General features: G+C 56.2%; 9 protein-coding genes across 9 annotated transcripts; 4 read left to right on the plus strand and 5 right to left on the minus strand.

The window, feature by feature from the left end:
* Window positions 1-217: 217 nt before the first annotated feature.
* GGS23DRAFT_601410 (transcription initiation protein) lies at window positions 218-3,449 on the minus strand (the record flags this gene model as incomplete). Its single annotated transcript, XM_051519197.1, has 2 exons — window positions 218-3,070; window positions 3,180-3,449. The coding sequence occupies 2 exons, from the start codon at window positions 3,447-3,449 to the stop codon at window positions 218-220; spliced, it is 3,123 nt and encodes a 1,040-aa protein (XP_051367234.1).
* A 760-nt stretch (window positions 3,450-4,209) lies between these two features.
* GGS23DRAFT_589951 (WD40 repeat-like protein) lies at window positions 4,210-7,638 on the minus strand. Its single transcript, XM_051517660.1, has 3 exons — window positions 6,174-7,638; window positions 5,496-6,093; window positions 4,210-5,436 (listed from the first exon to the last, which is right to left on the minus strand). The coding sequence occupies exons 1-3, from the start codon at window positions 6,918-6,920 to the stop codon at window positions 4,958-4,960; spliced, it is 1,824 nt and encodes a 607-aa protein (XP_051367235.1). The 5' UTR covers window positions 6,921-7,638; the 3' UTR covers window positions 4,210-4,957.
* Window positions 7,639-8,227: 589 nt separating this feature from the next.
* Window positions 8,228-9,442, plus strand: GGS23DRAFT_601412 (pantetheine-phosphate adenylyltransferase-like protein; the record flags this gene model as incomplete). The annotated part of the gene is made up of 1 exon (XM_051519198.1): window positions 8,228-9,442. The coding sequence occupies one exon, from the start codon at window positions 8,228-8,230 to the stop codon at window positions 9,440-9,442; it is 1,215 nt and encodes a 404-aa protein (XP_051367236.1).
* A 30-nt stretch (window positions 9,443-9,472) lies between these two features.
* Window positions 9,473-10,523, minus strand: GGS23DRAFT_445219 (oxidoreductase). The gene has a single exon (XM_051513965.1). The coding sequence runs from the start codon at window positions 10,406-10,408 to the stop codon at window positions 9,503-9,505; it is 906 nt and encodes a 301-aa protein (XP_051367237.1). The 5' UTR covers window positions 10,409-10,523; the 3' UTR covers window positions 9,473-9,502.
* A 1,282-nt stretch (window positions 10,524-11,805) lies between these two features.
* GGS23DRAFT_445354 (uncharacterized protein) lies at window positions 11,806-12,731 on the plus strand. Its single transcript, XM_051513967.1, has 2 exons — window positions 11,806-12,555; window positions 12,643-12,731. The coding sequence occupies exon 1, from the start codon at window positions 11,944-11,946 to the stop codon at window positions 12,409-12,411; it is 468 nt and encodes a 155-aa protein (XP_051367238.1). The 5' UTR covers window positions 11,806-11,943; the 3' UTR covers window positions 12,412-12,555; window positions 12,643-12,731.
* GGS23DRAFT_445367 (uncharacterized protein) lies at window positions 12,651-13,972 on the plus strand. Its single transcript, XM_051513968.1, has 3 exons — window positions 12,651-12,826; window positions 12,893-12,968; window positions 13,025-13,972. The coding sequence occupies exons 1-3, from the start codon at window positions 12,803-12,805 to the stop codon at window positions 13,579-13,581; spliced, it is 657 nt and encodes a 218-aa protein (XP_051367239.1). The 5' UTR covers window positions 12,651-12,802; the 3' UTR covers window positions 13,582-13,972.
* A 136-nt stretch (window positions 13,973-14,108) lies between these two features.
* On the minus strand, window positions 14,109-15,823 carry GGS23DRAFT_445242 (uncharacterized protein). The gene is made up of 2 exons (XM_051513966.1): window positions 15,463-15,823; window positions 14,109-15,366 (listed from the first exon to the last, which is right to left on the minus strand). Exons 1-2 carry the CDS (start codon window positions 15,571-15,573, stop codon window positions 14,428-14,430), a joined length of 1,050 nt encoding a protein of 349 aa, XP_051367240.1. The 5' UTR covers window positions 15,574-15,823; the 3' UTR covers window positions 14,109-14,427.
* Window positions 15,824-17,177: 1,354 nt separating this feature from the next.
* Window positions 17,178-20,100, plus strand: GGS23DRAFT_589986 (uncharacterized protein). The gene has a single exon (XM_051517661.1). It carries the CDS (start codon window positions 17,546-17,548, stop codon window positions 19,751-19,753), a length of 2,208 nt encoding a protein of 735 aa, XP_051367241.1. The 5' UTR covers window positions 17,178-17,545; the 3' UTR covers window positions 19,754-20,100.
* A 42-nt stretch (window positions 20,101-20,142) lies between these two features.
* On the minus strand, window positions 20,143-21,956 carry GGS23DRAFT_589991 (DUF1748-domain-containing protein). Its single transcript, XM_051517662.1, has 4 exons — window positions 21,512-21,956; window positions 21,158-21,233; window positions 21,050-21,092; window positions 20,143-20,898 (listed from the first exon to the last, which is right to left on the minus strand). Exons 1-4 carry the CDS (start codon window positions 21,515-21,517, stop codon window positions 20,757-20,759), a joined length of 267 nt encoding a protein of 88 aa, XP_051367242.1. The 5' UTR covers window positions 21,518-21,956; the 3' UTR covers window positions 20,143-20,756.
* Between the last annotated feature and the right edge of the window lie 465 nt (window positions 21,957-22,421).

A 22,421-nucleotide genomic window follows, 5' to 3' on the forward strand; every position in this document is an offset into this window, starting at 1 on the left:
TTCATGGGACGACGCCTGGAAACAGGTCCACGATCACAGTAGCACCCGCGAAGGGCGGGTGATGCAGAATAGCCAGATATTATTGTTCGTCAATTAAGCAACTGGTGCGACGCAGCAAAGCGCTGGTCGCGAAGACAAAGTGAAATCTCAAACTCCTCATCACTCCAACCCTATGCCTCTTTCCATTTCCCTTCCCCGTGCCCTCTCTCGATCTACGCTAGTCGTCGTCCGTGTACCTAGGACCTGCGGCGGGCGTTTCTGCGCTGTAAGCACCTGGCGTCGGCGCCCCGTAATATCCGCTGGACGAGGCGAACCCACTGGCTGCTGGCGTTGGAGCGGCGGCCGCGGGCGTCGGCGCTGAATCAGACCCCCAACCCCCCTGCCAGCCTCCTCCCGGAGTAGGGGCATTCATGGCTCCGGGTGTGGGTGCGTTGTAGGCGCCAGGTGTGGGTGCATTGAGAGCGCCTGGCGTAGGAGCGCCTAAGAGGCTGGCGCCGGGAGTTGGCGCGTCGTATGCGTTCGACGAGCCGCTGGCACCGGGAGTGTAGCCCCAAGTATCGCCGCCACTTGCTCCCGGAGTGGCCGCCGAGGCGCCGTAGGGCGTTTTTGAGCCCCACGCATCGCCTCCGCCGCCACCGTAAGCTGGAGTTTTCGACCCGTGACTGAAATGATCAGGCGCTGGCGTCTTGGCACCTGAAGACCAGGCCGGCGTGCGACTTCCGGAGCCGTAGGAAGTTCGACTACCATCGTAGGGGTTAACGGTGCGAGAACCCTCTGCCCAGGCGGGCGTTCGGCCGCCGTCGCCACCTTTATTCCATGCGGGAGTCCGTCCACCTGGAGAGGCTGCCGACGGGGTCTTCCAAGACGGGGTTCGCGATGAAGCTGCCGTCGCAGGAGTGCGGCCTCCGCTCCACTCGGAGTTGTTGCCCTGAGGCGGTCTTCCTAAGAATCCGCCCGTACGACGGTTGTCGTAGTTCTTGATCTCGCGGCCAGTAACGCTATCACGAACCATGAGATCGCTCTTAGCTATACTGATTACCTTGGACTTTGTGTGCAACTCCACACGGGCATGGGTATCAGTGGTGTCTTTGACGCGACCGAGGAGCCCCTTGAATCCACCTTTCCGGATTGTGACGGTCTGTCCGATCAACTTGTCGCGCCCGAACGACGCCTTCGGAGGTGGCATGTCGGCCCTACCTCCGCTCGGATTCAACTTCCTTGCAGGGTTCATCACATTGAGATCGGGGCCCGAATTTCCAGCGTTGACGCGACCGCCTTTGGCGGATACGGTGGACACGCTGTTGACCTTAGACACGAAAATACCAGCGTTCTCCGTCGTCGTGTTGGTATGGCAGAATACGAAGGTGCGGTGGATGTGAATGATCTTGCCCTGTCGACCCATGCCTCCATATTCCTTGACCACGTCGTCCGGCCTGATTTCGGAGCCGTTGCGGTCAGCGGCCACCGCAAGCTTTCTCTTTGGTAATTTGTTGGCGACCTGAGATGGCATAACCTGTCTAGTATCACCGTTCTGATCTAGCACTACCAGCGTCTCACGATCCACCTTTACAATGCAGCCGACGGTCGTGGGGTCGAGTTGGACTAGATCGAGCAATGAATACTGCCCCAGGGATCCTTGCCCGCCAATATCGCTGGCCTCTCTAAGGTCCTTACTGAATACGGTAATTTCGGTATTTGTTTGGTCCGTCACAAGGGTGACGCGATCCTCAGAGATATTCACAACCATACCAACTTCGTCGCGGTAACGGCTGCCACCAATAACCTTGACGTGGTCGCCGGTTCGGAAACGCTTGCGCAAACCCTTCGTGGGCACCTCGATCGTCTGGCCCACGAGGCCGCCTTCCGTGACTTCTATTGTGACGATGTCCGCCTGGACGTTGGTGGCCTTGCCAACCACGCCCTTCTGCTCGCCTTCGTAGACCTCAACCACGTCACCAGGCAGATAGGTAACGTTGGCATTGCTGTCCTTGAGGCTGGCCGCGAGGGACTTGAGATCAATATTCTCCACGCCGTCTTCGCCCCCAGACGCAAACCTGGTAACTTCTTCGAGCGTCGGGTTCACGTCACTGACGACAAGATGCTGGATCTTGATATCTTTGACTTGAAATCCTTTTTCGAACTCGTCGCCGTTGTAGTTCCAAGTGCCGGTCTGGGCACTGAACTGGAGAGTGCGATGGTGTCGTTTGCGGGCCTCGACCTCGCTGAACAGCCTCTGTGGGGGGCGTGGACCGGCAACGGGGCGCTTTCGTTTCCCGTCTGGAGTCGCGGAGAGGGACTCGTCTCGTAGTCCATAGTCGAGTCGAGGAATGAAGCGTACCCTCGCGTCGAGGCCATTTTCCGTGATGTCCAATACCTGTGCAAGATCTCCCGCGTGTTTGGGAGGTCTTCGCAGCCGCACCCACGCGCCAGGTTCGAGAGTTGCCGTCTTCTGAACTCTCATAAGATCGGGCCGCTCCTTGATGTCGACCAGTAGAAGCTTAGATCGAGGGTAGACGTTCATCATATCTTCGAGTGCCACCAGAACATCGGACTGTCGGGGAGCCTCCACGTAGATAAGGCCCTTCATGATAGAATTAGGGCCACCTCGCTCGAATGCCGCCGTGATGGACAGCTGATCTTTCGTGTTGCGCCTATCGGCTATCCTCTTCGTAATGGCCTGGATAACCTCGCGCTCCTTTCCTTCTTTGCAGCGAACACCCCAGATACCTGGGTCGTCGACGCTAGGTAGGAGCAGCCGCTGGGGGACGATGGTGGAATCACCCATGCCCCGCGCGGCCCGCCGGTTTCCATACTTGCGTACATATCCCTCAGCGGCACGCTCGAGGTCTTCCTGGGTAATGGCGTCGCGTTGTCGATCGAGTTCTCGATGTCTCCGGTCATCATCTAGTCGACCCTGTTCGCCGAAGTCGCCTGGTTCTTCGTGTTCAATGAACCCCTCATTCTCCTCAGCTGCCTCTTCGTCATCCTCAGCTTCGTCCTCGTCGTCGACTTCGGCCTCGATATCAAAGAACGCGTTCCGTCTGTCGCGACGACGTTTGCGACGGTGGCCCTAAAGCGTGGGGGGGCGGCACGGTCAGATGGAAGAAAACGCTGCAAGGGAAAGGGGGAGTTGGGAGAGGTTGGTGGGATGGAAGGAAGGATGGAAGGGGGTGACTCACTTGGATCTCCTCATCCTCTTCGTCTTCCTCGTCCTCGTCCTCGTCATCCTCGTCGTTCTCACCGACTGCCTCGCCCTCTACATCATCCTCGTCACCGCCATTGCCGCCTCCCCCATTGCGAGCGGGCGATGCTTTTCGCGGTTTCTGGTCTGGCCGGCCATTCGCGTCATTACCGTCCTGGTTCTCGTCATCGCTGAGGTCGGCGGGTGCCGGGTTGAAGTCTTCCTCGTCGTCAGACTCGGCCTGATCATGGTCGCGAGGGTCGCTCATTATGGCGAGACCGTATGCGCGTCGACGAGAAATCGAGCTGCAGGCGGAGAGACGAAGTTAGAATCGAAAAAGAAGATGGAATAGCGGGAGATGAATATGGGAAAGCGATGATGAAGAGCAGAATGAGAGTCGATGGACAATGGATGAGGAACAGGGCGGATGGAAGAAGGATTGGTTGGTTCTTTATGATCGACGGCACCATCAATGTGCTAAATCTCTGGGACAATTCTGGAGAACGCAGAGCTTAGGTACCCAACTCGGCTTAGCCAGTTTTATATTTCCAGGTACGTATTCGCCTGGGTTTCAAGAACTTTTCCTGTCCCGTTTTGGCACCTGCCTCCTAGCTTAATTCACCTCACGCTCTCCGATATTTGTTTTTACTGTTTCATTACGGAGGTTTTCTTTTTAACGTAAAATAGAAAAATGCAAAAATTGCGTAACAGTAATTCTTATAAACATACCTCTCTAGGTTTGTAACGGTCTTACTGGGCGTCAGCAAATCGTTCGCCGGTTTCATAAATATCTAAAAAGGCACCTACCTCTAGGTAGGCACCTAATGTACGGATATACGTGGTACTGGTGCGTCGCGTCTGGCGCCTGGCAGTGCCTGGTGAGAATAAGCAACTCCACGCATCCTGAGATACTGGCAATACTGCCCTCCTCTCCCCTGACGAGATAGGTATATATATACCTACCTACATACACTATGACATTCCGTATAGTTACTTCGCACCCTAGATGGGGTTGCGAATGATCATAACAATATCAATGTAGGCACGCGCCGTAGATAGGTAGGTACCCAGGTAGGTATACATGTCAAAGGCTGCTTTCCAATTACCTACCTAGGTACCTACCTCCTACTAACTACCTGAGGTACCTAAGGTATACCTAGGAAACTTGCTTGTACTAGGTACCTCTTGGTAGGCACCATCCGTTCGTATACTCCAGTCCCCCCCCAATTCGTAACAAGTGAGGTCAATTATCGTGGCCTAGCCTTCGGATTTGCGATGAAGAGCTTCCATCTCCCAGGCAAGCCCTGCTTCGCCGCCCACCACAATCCGCCAGCCCAACCGCGATCCGTACAGATTCACCTATCGAGTCGTTCCCGACACCCAACCTTTTGCTCCCCTACGCAAATTGCTAATATACAGGCTGGAAATTTCGAACATGAGGCTCTCCTTTATATAATGGTATTTTAGCATTCGATCCCCGCCTCCACGCCTTGGCCTCTCGCGTAGGTAACCGACGGCGAATCGGCCTCCTTCCCCCCTTCTTTGAACGTGGCCCGTCATGGCTAACTATGCAAGGCTCCCCTCTCGTCCGTTTCCCGAGCCGCTATGCCCTGCCAGGTTGTTCTATTTCTATGCCCTAGGTATCCGTGCTTTGAGACGAAGACGTCTTGTCAATACACGTACCGCAACAATCCGAAAAGTAGTACTAATCTGGAAATTGTTGCTGCGTATTCTCGTCCGTCCAGGGGTGTGAGAACTGATGTTTCAGGAGACGGCTTAAACCCTCACCCCCCAGACGCCTCGTCCGCCGCTGACACCAAGCCAATCGCCAACGCTATCGCTGGTGGAAAGCTGAGGAGCCCAGCCCAGATTGCCGACCTCGTAGTCGCACTGCCAGCTAGAAACGGGGCTGAGGTGTTTCTCAGCCGATCCGACGCCGTTGGAGGGCGCGCCAGTAGTAGGAGTGCTGTTCATAAGATCCCACAATAGCACCTGGCAGTCGTCGCCGCCAGACGCGAGAAGTCCTCGCCGCCCAGGCGACCATTCCACCGAGTTGACAGACCCGCCGTGGCCTCGCAACTCCAACAAGGCCTGTCCGGGTTGCCGCACGTCGAGAATGCGTATTACGTTCGAGTCTTGCGCAAACGTAGCCAGCAAGTGGGTATCGTGAGGAGACGTGGCTAGCCTCAAGAGAGGGGGCGCGTGCGACATGGTCTGCTGAGCCAGCGTCGGGCTTATTCGTCCGCCATTCGCGTCTGCTAATACGGTTAGTACGTTCTAGAGGGCCACGCCACACCGATTCCCAGAGTCTCACCACGATCATCCTTGGCAGTTGGCTCGTAGATAATAGTGCTATGCTCCAGACTACGCAGGTCAAACATGCGCACACTACCGTCCTGCCCACAGCTGACGAAAACGTCCACACTATTGGCACAGAATCGAACATCGTAGACCTCTTTGTCATGTGCGATTAGCTGCGTCTTGGCAGTCAGTGAGGGGATATCCCAGATGGTGCAGGTCGTGTCGATACTTGATGTGATGATTAGGCTTGGTGAGACAGTATTCCAATCTAATGACGTGAGGGGGGCGGTGTGATCCGGTGTCTTCGAGTTAGACAGCAACGCCAAAGGCGTGAGTTTCGTTATCGGCGTACCCAGATTAGGCTTATTTATAGAGTTGGACTGGTTAGTTTGGGCATCGGATGGCAAGGACCAAAGCCGAAGGTGGTCGCCGGATGTGGCCAGGAGGTCCGTGGATTGCTTCTTCGAAGACGGGGGCTCCCACAGGAGACGCGTTACGGGGTACGAATGCGTTGCTTCCGCGACCTTGGTAAACTCCATGCTGAACTTGGACGAACCCGGCGTATATACATCGGGGGGTGTGTTCACGATTTGGGTGTCGAGGATTTGAATCTACAGGGAAAGTAGCGAGTCAGCGGTCATGCGGTCTTATTGAGCGTTATATTCCTCGGGGCGGAGTGGAAGCAACATACGAAGTTATGACCATCTTCTAGATAGCTTCCGATAGCTACTTTGCCGGCTCCTCTGCTTTGAGGCGCCCACTTGCACCAGTCAAATGCATAGAGCGCCCATGGAGCCAAGTAGTTGCTGGTAGACGGCTGGATGTTGGCAAGCTCGTACCCCAAGGTGCCTGAGGGACCATCGGACAAGCTCGAGTCTGCCCTAGGTCTGATATCCGCTAATCCAAGCGGCGTGTTCGAGATGTTCCTCTGGGTGCCTGGCGCACCATATTTAGGTTCTTGCGGTAGCATATATTGAGACTGGCCGGAACCAGTTCCACCGGGCGTTGTGGGGGTATAAGGAGAGTATGAAGTGGGGGCCCCCTCATAAGGAGCCGCCGGGCTAGATCGGGAGTAGCTGTGCGATAGACTCAGGGTAGGCGGTTTCGAGGGTGAGCCGTATTCACTTGGAGAGTGCTGTACGGCACTCGACATCGTAGGTAGAGTGGGTGCGGTATTGGCACTTAGAGCGGGTGGGCGACCCGGGGTCAGTCCGCCAGGCTGGAGAACATTCGGGACTCCCGAGTTTGAGTATTGAGGGTTGAGAGGCTGGGAAGCCGTTTGCTCCAGGTTTATGTGCGGGCCAGAGGCGTTGGTGAAGTCCCGCGGAGATATTTGTCCACCGTGGCTCACGGTAGGAGAAATATGAAGTTCATCATGCTGGGAGCCATATGTGTTCGTTCGTCTCGGGGCGCCTCCGTACTGGCCTTGCTGGTTCATATTGGTTGCGCTAGCGATCGCGACGAGGCCGCGAGATAACGGGCTAACGTAAGTCGACTATGCTATGAGCCTAGGGCTGCGGTGGGGGGTTGGGGGGTTGTAGAAGGGATCGCGAGCGAGAGAATCGATGAAGCGGAACGGTTGCTCGATTGATGGCCGGGGACCGGGGGAGGGAGGCAGGCTCGCGAGCGTCGCTAGCGAACTGGCGAGCCGGGTATGGTATTTCAACAGCGCGACGGAGGTTGACGCAGTCGAAGTGGGATATGCCCCTGCAGAATTTCACCAGGCCGGGAGGGAGGATCTGGTTGGGCTCCGGCGCTGGCGGTGCCACCACTGGTCCCGCTGTGACTGCAAATAACGCTGCTACCGATGACCCGCGACCGGTCTTTGATGATGGGGCAAGTTTCTGGTATGCAACAGTGCCCGCGCCCGCCCTTCCGGCATGGATTGGTTTCCGGGGGCCGCCTCTGTGGTTGTTGGAGCAGAAGCAGCGTTGCGAGAGGACGAGGAATGGCAATATTGGAGAAAATACGTAGGATAGGGAAGACAAGACGTAAGCAAGGTGGAACGAATGCTGTGGGGGCGGAGATTTCGGCCGGCTGGGCTAGTAGAATACTCATAGGTACCTACGTGTGGATGGGCCTTCTTGAGAGTTTCGGGCGGAGATGTGTACCTTTTTGTTCTCTTCGGGGTGCTACATCCCATAGATGTGCATACCCACCTGATGTAGGCACATACATACCTACCTAGGTACCCAGATGTAGGCCATTTAGGTACCTACAAGCCACGGTAATGTCACCGTAACCCCGCTACAAAAGGGTAGTAGGTAGGATCTCCTACGGAGATTAGCTTACGTGCACTATAATATACGACCTACCTGCTAATAATACTAGTCAGACTCCCTCGAGTGGGGGTTAGACATATTACTATATCTTTCCGTCTTCGCCTATCGACTCATCTCTCGGCTCCTCATGACGGCACCTCTCCTAGAAACTCCGTCCAACCCGGTTTCAGTGACGAGAATCCTCTCCGAGACTCGACACCTCGCCGTCACACCACCTAGTCGGGAACCGTTGTTGACGCCGGAGAGGCATTTCAGCAGCCGAGGCGCATCACTCTCTCCGACCTCCCCTGCCTCGCTGTGGCCTTGCCTGCCAGCGCGACTGCACATTGCGACTGCACCCTACGACCGCACCCTACGACCGCACCCTGGCCCCTCTCGTTCTCGCCGTCGTTCGGCTATAGGTCCCGATCGGCCTCGCCTACCACCCCTCACCACACGCAACGCAACGCGACTAGACGTGGCAATGGGGAGCCGTCTACCCTCACTCCTGTTGCTGCCCCCGCCCCCGCACCCCCCGTCCCGCTTGGCTCTTAACACCGCATACGAGCCTCCTCTTAAAGCTGCCATCTCGAAGTTGAACAACGAGACAGCCGGGAAGGATGGTGCAACGCTTATTGTCGCCCCCGTATTGCCGATCCTTGCGGGTAGCTCGGCGCGGCAAAAGTCACTGTCTTGGTCCCACGCGCAATCCGTCATAGCCGGCTTGTACGGTGTCGTATCCGCCATCTGCGCTCAGCTATCCATCCCCACCGATATCCACGCGGGCCCGGGGTCCGTGGATGTCCGCGTCGTTTTGGTCGACCGCGAACTACCGAAACCGGCTGCGACGGTTTCCAAGCCTGCAGTAGGGCCGAACAACACAGTAATTATCAACCTCGCCACCTTTGCCGCGGCTTATCATCCGTGGGAATATATATTCCACCCGAATAACGAGCCTGGTTACGAGCTGCTCTCGAATTACCTCAAAGTCCTGGAGGGTTTCCAGACGTTAAGGCAATCTCAGCTCGTCGTAGTGGAAGGCGGCCTCTCTGTGACTACCCGGCCGCCTTCCCCGTCAGGAGCCCTCTCTCATACTGCTCTTCGTGCTGTCGTCTGTTTAGGGGGCACCTTCGATCATCTTCACCTGGGACACAAACTGCTCTTGACTGCGGCTGCGATGCTGCTGAAGGTCCCTAAAGAGGGCGCACCGAGCCCGTGCCAATTCATCATCGGCGTCACTGGGGACGAGTTGTTGAAGAGAAAGAAATACGCGGAATACGTACAGCCTTGGGACGAGCGCGCAACAAACATAATAGATTTCCTATCTACTGTGCTTGACCTGTCTAGGAACGGTTGGGGAAAGGACAAGAGACAGCTTAGCCTTGAGAAACAAGGAGAGGTCGTTGCCGTGTTTCGGGATGGTACAATCGAGGTCCGTTGTGTCGTTATTCAAGATGCCTATGGCCCCACGGTCACCACGGAAAACATGGACGCCCTTGTTGTCTCAGCTGAGACAAGGGCTGGTGGCAACGCTGTGAACGAACGGCGAAAGGAACTCGGCTGGCGGCAGCTGGAGATATTTGAAGTTGACGTCCTTGATGCCGGCGGGATTGTGGAAAAGTCACCAGAAACGCAGGATTTTACGACCAAGATAAGCAGCACAGCTATTCGGAAGCAGAAGGCCGAATCGCTTGGCTAGTATTACACGTTCCAAACCACGCTCGCGAATAACTTGGGGGTCGTCGTGGTCAATGGTGTTCTACATGAAAATGGTCTGTCCCCCATCCATGAGGAAATCTGAGCCGGTGAAATAGCTGCCAGCACGGCTCGCGAGCATTACTACAACTCCCGACATCTCGTCTGGTTGGCCCATCCTTCCCAATGGATTACGACTGAGCCATATCTTCCTTGCCTCATCAAGTCCGTCGCCCTCGTTCAGGATAGTGTCCATATATCCTGGGGAAATGCTATTCACCCGGATGCCATACCTGGCCCACTCGCCCGCCAGCGACTTGACCATAGCCACCACCCCGGCTTTCGAGACGTTATAGGGCACTTGGGGTTGGGGGTAATTCGCTCTATGTGCTGACATGCTGGCTATAAAGACCATACTCCCCCCGGTGCCGTGCTCTATCATCTTCCTGGCCACTGCCCGGGCGACAAGGAAACCACCAATCGTGTTAACGCTCATTACGCGGTTCCAGTCCATCGCCGACCAATCCAGGGCGTGTCCGCAAGCGACTATTCCGGCAAAGCTTAACAAGGTACTGACAACGCCACCAAGAAGCTTGACTGTCTCATCGACGGCATGATTCACACCATCCTCGTCGGTCACGTCAACTTTCAGAAAGTGAATCTTGGCGCCGGGAAAGTCGGACGCGAGTGCGTCGATTCTAGCCTGTGCCTCGGCCGGGTTCATATCGAATATCATCAAGCCCTCTAATCCGTGCTCCAGGAGCGCCCTACACGCCGCAAACCCAAGGTCGCCAGCTCCTCCGGTCACAATTGCGTTGCCCGCAACGCGAAAGCGTTCTTGGGCCCGGGTTCCTGCTAGAGTCTCGCGGGGTAGAGGCGGGGGCGGGGCCGTCAAGGAGCCGGCAGAGCCATCGCTCAGCAGTACCCGGGGGAGAATCCGGTGCGTAAGGTCAGATCTCTCTGTTGCCATCTTCGGAAATAAACGAGGCACGAACTAGAGGAGACGAGAGAACGAGGGAAGTCGGAGTGTCTGCCGGAAGTTTGCTGAACCGCCAGGTCCCAAGCCGCGATGGAGATCGCGGGGTTATATTCTCTGCTAAGGATGTGCGAAACCGGCAGCATCACTCCATCGTGTCCTGGAACGCACGAGTTAGGATACAAGTGGCTGATGGCACGATCGGGTCAGGCCCATAAATCCCCATGTCTAGCTGGAGTCCACGGTGGAGGCCGTCGGAGAGCACAACGAGATTCATAGGCCAACGCCGGCCACCAACGACAAGCCAAGGCCGAACAACCCGTCTGATGCATGCATGCGAGATGGAGGTCACCGAACGTATCCGGGGAGACACGTCGATTTTGAGAGAAGCCATTTGCACCAATTCGGTAAACCGTCGTCTTTTCGAAGCTGCACCCGCCCCGGCGATCCCGACGCCGAAAACAGAGCGCTCATGGGCAATCCACCCCACCTGCCCGTCTCCCCGGAAAGGCCCCCGGCTTAGTATCCGGGTTACCCGAGGCTTCCGAACACTGCCTCACTCGCCAACAAGGCCAGCTGACCGTCGGACGGGCCATTCGGCGGGGGTTGTTTGAATCGGGTTCACAGAAGATGAGCGGCTTTCGAATGTCCCAGCCTCGCATACTCATCCGCGGTGACGACGCGAGTTTCTCGATTGCCATACTCGGAAACCTCGATGATGCTCTCTGCACAATGCGAAATATCTAGTGGCCGGCTTGTTCGTAGCGTTTTCCCAAGGACACCTCTGCTCTGCCATTCTTGTCACCTCTTCCTAATCGGCATCTGGACAGCTCGATTGCATTCATGAACTGGTCCCCAAGGTTCATCCTCGTCCCCCTGCTGACTTACGCCACATGAACTCCTACCATCTATGATGGCGTCGACGAGGCGGAGCTGAAGTGGTAATACCGATCCTTACAAGAGCCAGGTACTACAGGCTGTTTAATATCTGTCGGCTCGAGTCTAGTCTACTTTTTTATAAGGTCAAATCCGCCTTATAAGCCTTTCACCTCGCGTACTATATATCCTTTCCACATTTATCCCCCCACATTTTCGTAGTAGTTCCAGGTAATGATGGTTACCAGCCGGACGACAGGGTGATCATGATGCCGCTGCCTACCATTTGCGCCCAGCAGCCCTTGGAATCGCTCGATATAGACTCGATTCCCGACATCTCTGGGGTTGGTGTAAGTAAGGCTGCCACCCACGACCATACCACCATCTAACACCGCGCAAGGTTCTCATCGGGTTCGTCTCGACAGCATACATCCTCCTCCTTGTCGCTCTAGTTTATTATCTATTCAGCCATGACTCTACGAGGAACCCTCTCGGGACCTCCGATCAGGAGACCCTCGTCAGCTCATGACCAAACCCATTCGATGTGCTAGTTCTCAAAGTCGTGAGGGGATCGCTCTGTATTGATCCATCCCAATGGCGGGCCCTCTGCAAAACGGGGCGTTTAGAGGCCGCGTTTGCCAAGGTGATTCCCCATGCCCGTTCTCCTATGTGGTGGACTTCCATATGTATCTGATACAGAATTAGCTACTCAACTAGGCTTGGTTATTAACGCCGGGTGGTATGCCTTGAATATGTCCGACGTCCAAATCGTAAATGGCTTAGGCATACTGACAGCTGGTTTCGCGCTCCTCCCTCAGGGCCTGTCGGCCTTACACTGGAAGATGATTGCCTACCTTGCCTGGTTCTCTTTGGCAACTAACTCATCAGCACTAACATTTCTTCGGAGTTACCTAGTCCAGCACCCGTTCGAAATGGCACGGAGACCTGGGTCTATATTCATTCTGTTGGTGGTCGTTACGGTCGCTCTCGTCCCTACTGGCCACTTTTGGGGGGATTCTAGGAACTCTTACCTATATATACATCCCAAGTCTTCAAGCTTTGCCGTGGTTTGGGGCATCCCAATGCGAAATACTCCTCAGTACCCGCGTTTCTCACCGTGAAGTGTTTGAGGAGCGCATCGCTGCTTCAGGATATGATTGGCAGGGATTCCCACGCGGAGAGAGCGGCTTCAAATACCTATGATCGTTGCCGCTCACTTTGTCATCTGCCTTTGGGTCGGCATATTCACCTCTGTGGCATCCGAGGTAAAGTATACCTACGCTCTAGATCTTTACGCGCCGCCGCCTGTAGGTATATATTCCCACATAGCTGCTTACTCTGAGGGGCCCTAGATTTATTGGCGGGTTGTCTCCTTGGCTTGGGGAACCCTGAGGCTAGTTGAGCTATGAAGGGCCCTGGAAGCATCCTCTACTCGGCAGGACGACACATGGGGTCTCGGACAGATCCTCCCTGTGCTTCTAATGGCGGGATGGATCTTGATCCTAGTTCGGTATGGGAAGAAGGCATTTATTCTTAGTATGTGCGCTGCCTGCCTTACCGAACAGTCGTGTATTCCCATCTCACCTAGGCAAAGCGCATAAGCCAGCAATAGCTTCGCAAGATGACCCGCGAATGGACGTGGTCGAGTTCTCCAACAATCCATCACTTGGACAAGGGGGTACGGATTTCCTGCCATCACCAGAATCCCCAAGCCTTCTGAGCCTAGAGAAATAGCGAATCCTCGTCGTACCTACGTAGCTGGTGTCCCCTTGTGGCTAATGTTGGGTGTGGCGAGCGCGGTCCTCGAACACGACCAGCGAGCCCCAGAAAATACGGCGGCAACACCAACTGAAGCCCACGGGGCGGCTTCCGAGGACGTATCGCCCCGATGGATACTAAATTCAACTTCATTCACGGAGTACTACGGGGAGGGCTTGTGGATGTGTTGGGCACCGGCTACCTGCCTCGGCTACATCATCTATGTGACTATTTTTCTGTTAGATTCCAGGTCCGGATCTGGCGACTCTATCCAACGAATCGCCGCTATTTTCCTGTGGCTTGCCCTAGAGCAGGGTGCGATCATCCAGTACTATGTTCTCCTTTGCTCCTACGTTACTACAAGGTGGAGGCGGATGCATGCGGCGGCGCTCCATATCATCATGTGTTGCTGCGCGGCCGTGGCGCCTTTCTGTTCCGTCATCTCCGTCGTCACCTCACCCACCGCATCGGTGAGCGCTATCAATTTGTTGAGGCCTCATTTACCATCGCCGCAACATTCGGGTTATTCCTGATAGCCTCGATCGCTGCACGGATTTCGAGGGCAATACGGAAAGCTACGGGCTCATGCTTGAGGCCTGCACTACTCGCGTGGTGGCCACTCGTGGTCCTAGAAGCACGACATGTTATATACACCGTCCTGAAGGGTTTGACTCTTAGAAGGGATCTACGCTATGCGATAGGCCTTGGCATGTACCACGGTGCATCGTTAACGGAGGAATGACTGGTATAGCACCTCTTCGAGCCGCGCCTCCACTGGCCTCAGAGACCTGGAGCTAGGCTGGCGGCAAAGTAAAGTGCGTGTCTCGTGCATCTCAAATAGGGTTGCTGTACTACTTACGAATACCGGCACCGCACGTAGGATACAAGCAGGAAGCCTTCGGATATAGCTAAACAGGCGGAAATGATATGCTATTTTCCTGCTTCTACGATCCGCGCAGACACAATCATGGGTTTGACGGGGTCGTCTTTCTCCAACTGTGCTCCCTTTCCGGGGACGAATCCGCGATGCGGGTACAATAATGAGGCCCCCCTCCTCCCCGGTTGCTCCGACGTTCCCCTTCGTTAGGTAGGTAAGTGGAAGAGGCCGCGGAGAGGTACCTGGGAGAGGGGGGGACAGGGCAGAAGATCAACAGCGAAGACCAGGTCCGGTATTGGGCGAGACCCGTCAGACAGAGATCGTCGGATCAACTACAGCGACGAATGGGGTCCAACCCTCGGGGCTAGGTAATGTAAGTCACCATGAACCCGCGGAAGAGGAAGCTAGGGAGCGAAGAAGATCGTCGTATTCTCATGCTCAGAAGCCTAGCTCGCGGTATCTACCTACTATCTTCACAAATCCACATGCGTGTGCGCCATCCTCACGTAGCACGCATCTGTGAGCATAATTTATCTCGATCACCCCGTCCCGCGTCATAGCCGCTCTCGAAGGCATCGATGGGCGCGCCGCAGGGGCCCTCGTTCCAGCCGTTGTAGTACAGCTGTGACCAGCTGCGGACGGGGGCATCCTTCTCCTCTCCCTGCCCCCCCTCCGGTGCCCCATCCTCGGTTCTGTTGCCGGCCTGCAGGACCTCGCCGACGTTGCCGTTGGGGCAGAGGCTTGAGACGTCGCCGCCGACCTCGCCGCCGGCGCCGCCGCGGGGCGGGCGGCTATCGATGTGGTAGACGGCGAGGCAGTCGCCGCGGCCCCAGGGGTCGAAGCCGCCGGGTAGGTGAGCGTTGGGCGGCTGCGTGAAGACGGGCAGGAAGCGCCAGGCGACGCAGTTGAAGATGCCAGCGCACTGCACGCAACAGTCGAGCTTATTGGTGACGCCGCCGATGGTCACGGTGGCGGTGGGTGGCCGGGCACTGCCGGTGGCGCCGGCGCCGACGGCGGGCACGAGGGCCGGCGCGTTCGCGTGGGCCGACGGCGCGCAGAAGTTGGGCAGCGTCGCCGTCGGGTAGGATCCCGCGATCGAAGTACAGACGCTGACGGGCGCCTGGGCCGTTGTCGGCGATAGTGACGCCGGGGCAGGAGAGGAGGAGGAGGAGGGTGGCAGGTCAGTGGCCTGGGCGAGGAGGGTTCCTGAGGGACTGTTATCCTCGGCCTCGCTGCTGCGCCAGACGCTAGCGTGGGCCGGAGAAGAGGCGGCGGCTGCAAATGGTGGCTGGCGCCTGGTAGGGACGGTGATGGCCGTCGGGGGATCCGCGTAGGAGAGAGGCGTCTGGAGCGGGCCGAGGCGAGACAGGGGAGTGAGGCTCAGGGGGTGAGCGTAGCCAGTGATGGTAGAAACAGCGGCAGCGCTGGTGCCGGTCAGATTCTATATACGGACCGTATTAGCTCACAGGTTACAACCTGTCGTACGGGACGAATATGACAAAGCCACGGGGTATTTTCCCCCCGCCGCGTTTCTCACCTCCGGTGTTTGTCGGGACAGTACGAGTCCGGCGTGAGCTTCGTGAGCAAAGGTCAGCAGGAGGTAGGCGAGCGAGATGCCCGTGTTGAGCGAGGGAAGTACCGCGAGCATCTCGGATGGTGGTTGTGAGGAATGGTAGCAATCCAGAAGGCGACCCGTGCGCGGAAGTACGAAGAACACGAGATGGATGGTGAACAGTTGCAGGTTACTACTGTTGTTGTTGTTTGCTCCTTACCAGCTGATCTCTCGGAGAAGCGTCGTAGTCGCGTAAGATGGAATATGTCCTAGGATGATAGGTAGAGGAGCTAGCAGCTAGGATGGTATGAGCGGTAGGAATCCGTCAATTGATCCGAGCTATCCTTTATCCCGATTCTGAGCAGGTCCCGGAGGAAGAGGGGGTGGTCTCGGGTGAATTCATTCAAGGTGGACGGAGCACGATGGACTGACGCAGCGGATGGGATGTGGCCGTGTGCGGGTGAGACGAACGGATGAGACCCGTCGGCAACGACATAGAGACGAACTGGTAGGCCGGCTGCCTTTTACGTTAGGTGGGTATACATATATATATATTTATATTTATATTTATATTGACAAGTGTTATATATCTACATATGAATGAGTTGCGTGTTATACCTCTCAAGTTATGCCTGGATATACTTATATACCTGTGTAGGAACGTAGGTAGGTATTCCCTACTTCCTTCTGGGTCGTATATACGGGTGCGTGTATATATTAATGTAAGGCGGGTTGACCTAACACGCCTACAAATGTTCCCCTTCTCCCGGCCCATGGCGACGCTCATCGGCACAAGTCGCTCAGTTTGCAGATTTGGCTATGTAGATCGCCGCCGTCTGGTCTGTGATGCGATCCGCAGGGTAAAGTACCAGACACAGCCTAGTAACCCTAGCGAGACACTGCAGATCGTCGACAGCCTGTAATTAAAACTGCAACCCTAGGTAGAAGTCCGTCTGGATTCGAGATCGCGGGTCCCTTGCGGAGCGCAGCAGACGGCGAATTCGACTCGGTTTGTGAAATGCTTATACGTGAAGGAGGTAGGTAAGTAAAGAAGGGAGGATGCTCTCCTTTCAACTCCCATCCCAATCCCATCTATCTGGGTAGTTTGCTTGGGCGTGTAGATCACACTACGTAGTAGGCGTGTCGCGGCTGAGGAGTTTCAGAAAGCCAACGAGACGATGCAAATACGAAAGGCTGAAGATCGGCAGATGAGATGAACGGGGGCGCGAGAGCTGGGAGAGGATTACAGAAGACGCTTCTGCCAAGGCGTACGCTAGGATAGGTATTAGTAGGTATATAGGCTGGGCGTATACTATAGGGCCCTAGGGTAGCTCTCCCTACCTGGCAGGCAATCAAGGTAGGTAGAAATTCCTTAAATGCACTCAAGGAGCTAGCACTAAATAGGCAAGTACCTGAAATACCTGAGTATACCAACCTCTCCAAGGGATAGAAGGGAAGGCACTTATGTATGCGCTTTCTATCGTAAGTTGGCATGCGCATACTGGAGGTTGAGTGCCGAAGGAGGTAGGTACCTACACGTTGAGTACCTACCGAATGTACTGGATGGGTACGTACCATGTACCCTAGGATGACGCATCCGCTTGACCAATCACAACCTACCTCTTGATGCTGTGCTCTGTCTCTGAGTTCGGCACCTGCCAAACGTCCCACTTCTGTCTCTGCTCAGATACCAGGACACCGACCTAGGACGCACATGGCTTTATCGATAAGCAACCAGCCGGGTCTCTCGCCTCCCCCCTCCGTTAGCTCTAGGTCACAGTGAACACCTGGTCTAGTCTTATGGAGATCGGCTTTCTACTGTGACCGACCCAGACGTGTAAGCTGGCATCACGGGGGCCGTCGAACCGTCTAGTTTGGCTCTCCCCTCGCCCGTCTCGTCTCCCCTCTTCCCTCCGCATCGGTCCTCTCCCCTCACCACTAACGCCCGCACCTACACCTACACGGCGCGTGGATTCGCCTCTAGGCTCAGAGCTGGAGGCCTAGAGCCCGACAAGCACACCCCGACCGAGTCTCGGACCTACCAGGAGGAGAGGGAGAAAGAAAAGGCATGAGTTTAAGCGCTTCGTTGCTTTCCAGGCTGAGACCCGGTGAGGGCAAAATGACTTCCCTCCTGCCTCTACATACTTCTCCGCCACCTCGCGCGTCCGAAGAGCACGACCTCGACGATCTCTCCCCGCGCCCCGACGATGCACTTCTCTCCCCTAAATTCCCTAGCAGCTTCCCTCGTCGGAACAAGGTGTCTGGAGCTCCAGATAAGCTGGACGTCAACGCCAGAGACCCGGACCACAAGCCTCTGCGCTCAAAGGGGAAAGGCAAAGCTATCGCCTTTGCCTACCAGGAGCCGACTCGTTGGCGTTCTCGGGCCCCAGATACCCCTGATGATGACAGTATAGCGTCGGATAATACCAAGAACAAGCCAAGGGTCCCCCCCGGCATCTGGCGACCCTCTATCCATACCGAGCAGCGAGGCTACGGCCAGACTACGGCCGGATCCCACACCTCCTTCGTCGACAGCGTCTTCTTGCGCCGACCCGACCGGCCTTCAGATCGTGCCGCGCGTTCCGACGTCGATAACACATTCAAGTTAATGCAGCGTCGAGAGCACCAGATGGAGAAGGAGCTGCAGAAACTGCTCGATGCCCAAGGCGCTGCCCTGCAAAGAGAGCTCGATGGGACCGACGCGGCCGCGAGCTTGCCTAATGATGCCCAACCAGGGCGATCTCCAAGCTCGGCGACGTCGACTGCCCACTCCAAGCTTTCGGGAGCGTCTGTCGTCCCCGTACGTCAGCCAAAGAAGAAGCCCATGTCCAAACGCCAGGCTCGCGTCGGTATTGCTCGCTCTGTCACCATGTTGGCGGATCTGAAAAACGAGGAGGACGCCTACATCGCCGCCGCGTTAGCCGAGCGCAAGACTGCCCTATCGAAGCTGCGGAGCTTATCGTCGCAGCGTTCCTCCATCGCCGCTGAGATGAGGGCATTGGAAGAAGACCGCGAGCTCCCGATCAGGGCCGAGATAGCTACAATGGAGGGGCAGCGCCAGGAAGTCTGTGCTAATATCGATGTACTCGAGGAGAAACTCCGAATATTGAAAAGAACCAAGGCTGAACTGGAACGTAAGCTCGAGGAGGCTAAAAGCATACGGGATGCCAGCTTAAGCGGTTACAAGGGAGCACTGAGGCAGTGTGATCAAGGGATCGCAGACCTCATGAAATACCCAGGTATACGGATGTTGGAAGCCGACGATATCGAGAAGCAAACCGAAGATACCGACACGCTCTTGTCTAAGCGTATGTCTGGCTTCGAGTTCCTTTCGCTGCGGCCGGAGAGAAGAACAACTGAAATGGCCAAGGACTGGTGGGAAGGCGAAGTCGCCGTCCTCGAGCAACGCAAGGCTGCCGTTGATAAAGAACGCGCCGCACTGGAGGAGGGCAACGAGATGTGGCAGCAGGTGGTTGATCTCGTCAGCAATTTTGAGGGCACGCTTCACGATTCACTGCAGGTTGTCATGAAGAATTCCTCGGAAGTACCAAATCCCGATATCGGCAATCCAGAGTCTATTTTGCAGGAGCAATACGAAGCCATCAGGAGGATGCTGCGCGAGCTGATAGCGCTGCACGACTACGCGGAGTCCAAGGGGTGGAAGCTCTTGATTGCGGCCATCGGTGCCGAGGTTGCGCATTTCATCGGGGTCAAGGACTTCTTGGCCGCCACTATCCGCAGTGCCGGATACGACGATAGGTCGATCACACCGGTACATGCCATCTCCAAACCGAGCGGGCCGGGCGGCGCTAGCGACCTGGTCGACGTACGCGAGAACGGCGGCGTCTTGAAAGAATACAAGGACGATCCGGAGGAGGACGAGGAGCTGAGCCGGAGCGTGGTTCGGCGCTGGGACGACATCCACGACAACGCCGCCCCGGCCGTCCCGGCGGGCCGGGCCCGCAGCGCGTCCGCGGACCTGCTGGGCGCGAGCGACCGCGGCGACGAGAGCGACAACGAGGTGCCGCCGGGGCTCCTCGGCGAGGCCCTCGGCGACCGGTCGCGCGAGAGCGTCGAGGACGACGTGCCCAGCGTCAACGAGGTGCCCTCGGAGTTCCTGTCGATGCACAGCCCGCCGCGGGGCAGGGACCGGGCGGCGGAGGGCTACGAGCGCCGCGCCCGCGTCCGCAGGGAGAGCAGCGTGACCGACAACGCGGTGCCGCCGGACCTGCTGGCCGAGAGCCGTCCTGCCGAGGACGGCGATCCGGTCGACTAGACGTGGCTGCCGTACGCCTTCGCTGCTCGAAGCCGGGTCAAGGTGTATTGGGTTTTGGAACTCGGACTTGGTTCGGCGTGCTGGCACGCTAGAGAAAGGGGGGGAACTAGGAAGGGGAAGGTTGGGCGTACAGGAGGCATGGCAGGAGAATCATAGTTAATGATGGCGTTTTGGATGGGGCATCTAGGGTAGGGCGGAGTATTATTAGCTATGGGGCCTTTGCGGGAGGCTGTCTTCGAACGGACACACACACACAATCATCTTGCTTAGGCTTAGAAAGGGCGAAAGCGTCCGCGTCTCTCGAATAGCACTTTAGCACTCTTATTATTCATTACGATTACCCATTACACGTACGGCGTTCCAAAGATACTGAAGGCTTCGCCGGGGCATTTGGAATGATAAACAATCATTCTCATATCCTAACGTGACTACGCGATAACAACGGCAAGGCAAGATAGATGGCACATAATAGGAGTTGATCATCTCCTCGTATTCCCGTATGATGTACGCCGGTGACGGCAACCGAACTACATACAAATCAAACCGAGTAGGGTAGGAAGGGGGGATAGGAGGGTTCATCTATCCATTCGTCAATCCGTCCATTCCTTCCGTTCTACCGCGAGAACGGGAAATGCACCAAACGGATATATGAAACGATACAGCCAAACAAACGCCTATTCATGTCGAGGAGGGGGGATGGGGGACGGGGGAGGCAACCGAATCCAAAATTCCTCATAACACGCAAAGGCAAGCAAACATACTCTCCTCCCTCTCCCATCCTTTCCGAAGAGGACGTCGGGCGGCCACGTAGGCGTACTTGTAAGTATGGGGGATCTAGGGCGGCGGCGGCGAGAGGTAGTAGACGAGAGGGCGGGGGGAGGTTAAGACTTGGGCGATGATGATAGCGGCGATAGGAGCGTCGTTATGCGGGTTCGTCGCTAGTAAGACATCTCACACGTGGCGATACCGCTTGTCTGAGGACGACGGCATTCCTACTACCGCCCTATCGAGTGCGCTGAAACCAACCACTCGACCCGGCTATCGCAACAGACTGATCCATGACCCATTCGCCGACCCCCAGGTACTTCTCTATCCACTTGTTGGCCTCCTTGTTCTCGCCGATGGATACGCGCTCGGTGTTGAAGCTATACGGAGTCGGGGAAGGCGTCAGCGAATCTCGATGCCTTGTCGGACCGTACTTTTTACACCGCCACCTTTGTCCGCTCCTCTCCCTTGCTCTTTTCTACTAGGCCGCCTGTACTAAACAGAACAAAGGCATTCGAGGTGAGGACTCACGTAAGACCGGTTGACCGACGCATACCGGCGAGGATGGTGGAGACTAGGCAAGGAGACAAGAGGTCAGCTGCTGGGGAAATATTCGAGCGGTCGCTGGGTATTGCATACTGAGCACCGCGTCGACGGCGTAGTGGGTGAGTCGTCCGAGCTTTCCCCAGAGGCCAAATGTCAGTAAGTTGAGAAACTGTCAGGAAGAGAACACATTGATCAGAGTTCAGCGTCGTTGTCGTAATGAAGCGGGCGAGGAAGAGGCAAGGGCGCTCAGCTCCCGAGTAGAACGAGCAAGACATAAAACGAAGAACAAGCCCTCAAGAGGAGAGTTTCTGCTCTCACGTGTTTCTCTTCGTCGGTAGTACGCGCTCTCTCTCTCTCTCCCCGAACCTCTCCGCGAGTAGAGGTCGGCAGAGGAGCTGGTGCTCGGGGGGGGAAGGGGATGGCGTTCTGTCAGGGAGGAAAACATACCACCATCTTGAATGCGAGATGGCTACAACGAGAGTGTTCGAGGCGGCGATGACGGTGGTTTGGGTTCGAGGAGATCCTATCGGGGTCTCTGTCCGGTACGAAAGGAGCGGGTAGGGAGAAGTCCGATGGGGTTTCTGATTGCAGATATATTGGGTACGGGGGGAATAGTCGCTGGAGCAGAGCCGAGGAGCAGCTGAGGAGGGTCTGCACGAGATGATCGTCACAGGCGAGACAGGCCAGGCGACAAGAGGCTAAATATTGTAGGTGGTCGGTCAAGTTGGTGGTGGTGGGGAGGAGAGAGACGGAGAGATGTCAGGTCAGGCCAGGTCGGCGGATCTAGGGAAGATGGATGTACCACACAGTATTGTACGTATGGAAGCAGGTCACGCATGTAACTACGGGGGGACAGACACCCATATAGGTACACACAATTGCAACTGTGCATGTACCTGCGTGTGCATGTAGCCTTTGGTAGGTACCTCCTAAGACGGGCGGCACATTACTGAGCAACGACCTTATATGCGTACCTACTAAGGTACCCTCCCGCATTGGGAATAGTCCCGATTAGCCGATACATGACGGGACCTGCCTATGGATGTCTTGCTGGGCCAGCCGTAGCCCGCATACATTAGGTACCTGCCCGTGTACATAAAGTCGATATCTTAGGTACCTCCGCCTACCTACCTAAGTACCTACCTACCTACGTCTTGGGTACCTACAGATCAGTAGGTTACTTAACGAAGGATAGGTTCGATTCCTAACAGCGCTACTTGGTAGTCTTCGTTCTTTAGCTCATCTCCTACCTCTTGGTATGTTCGAGAGAGGGGGGCTACTCACAAGTATATACCCAGGTACCCACCTATTGCTTACCGCAAGTAACACCCAAGGAGGAGGCCCGTAGGTTCCTAGG

Source organism: Durotheca rogersii (genome assembly GCF_024521655.1).
Source record: "Durotheca rogersii strain YMJ 92031201 chromosome Unknown GGS23scaffold_55, whole genome shotgun sequence".
Classification (NCBI taxonomy): domain Eukaryota; kingdom Fungi; phylum Ascomycota; class Sordariomycetes; order Xylariales; family Xylariaceae; genus Durotheca; species Durotheca rogersii.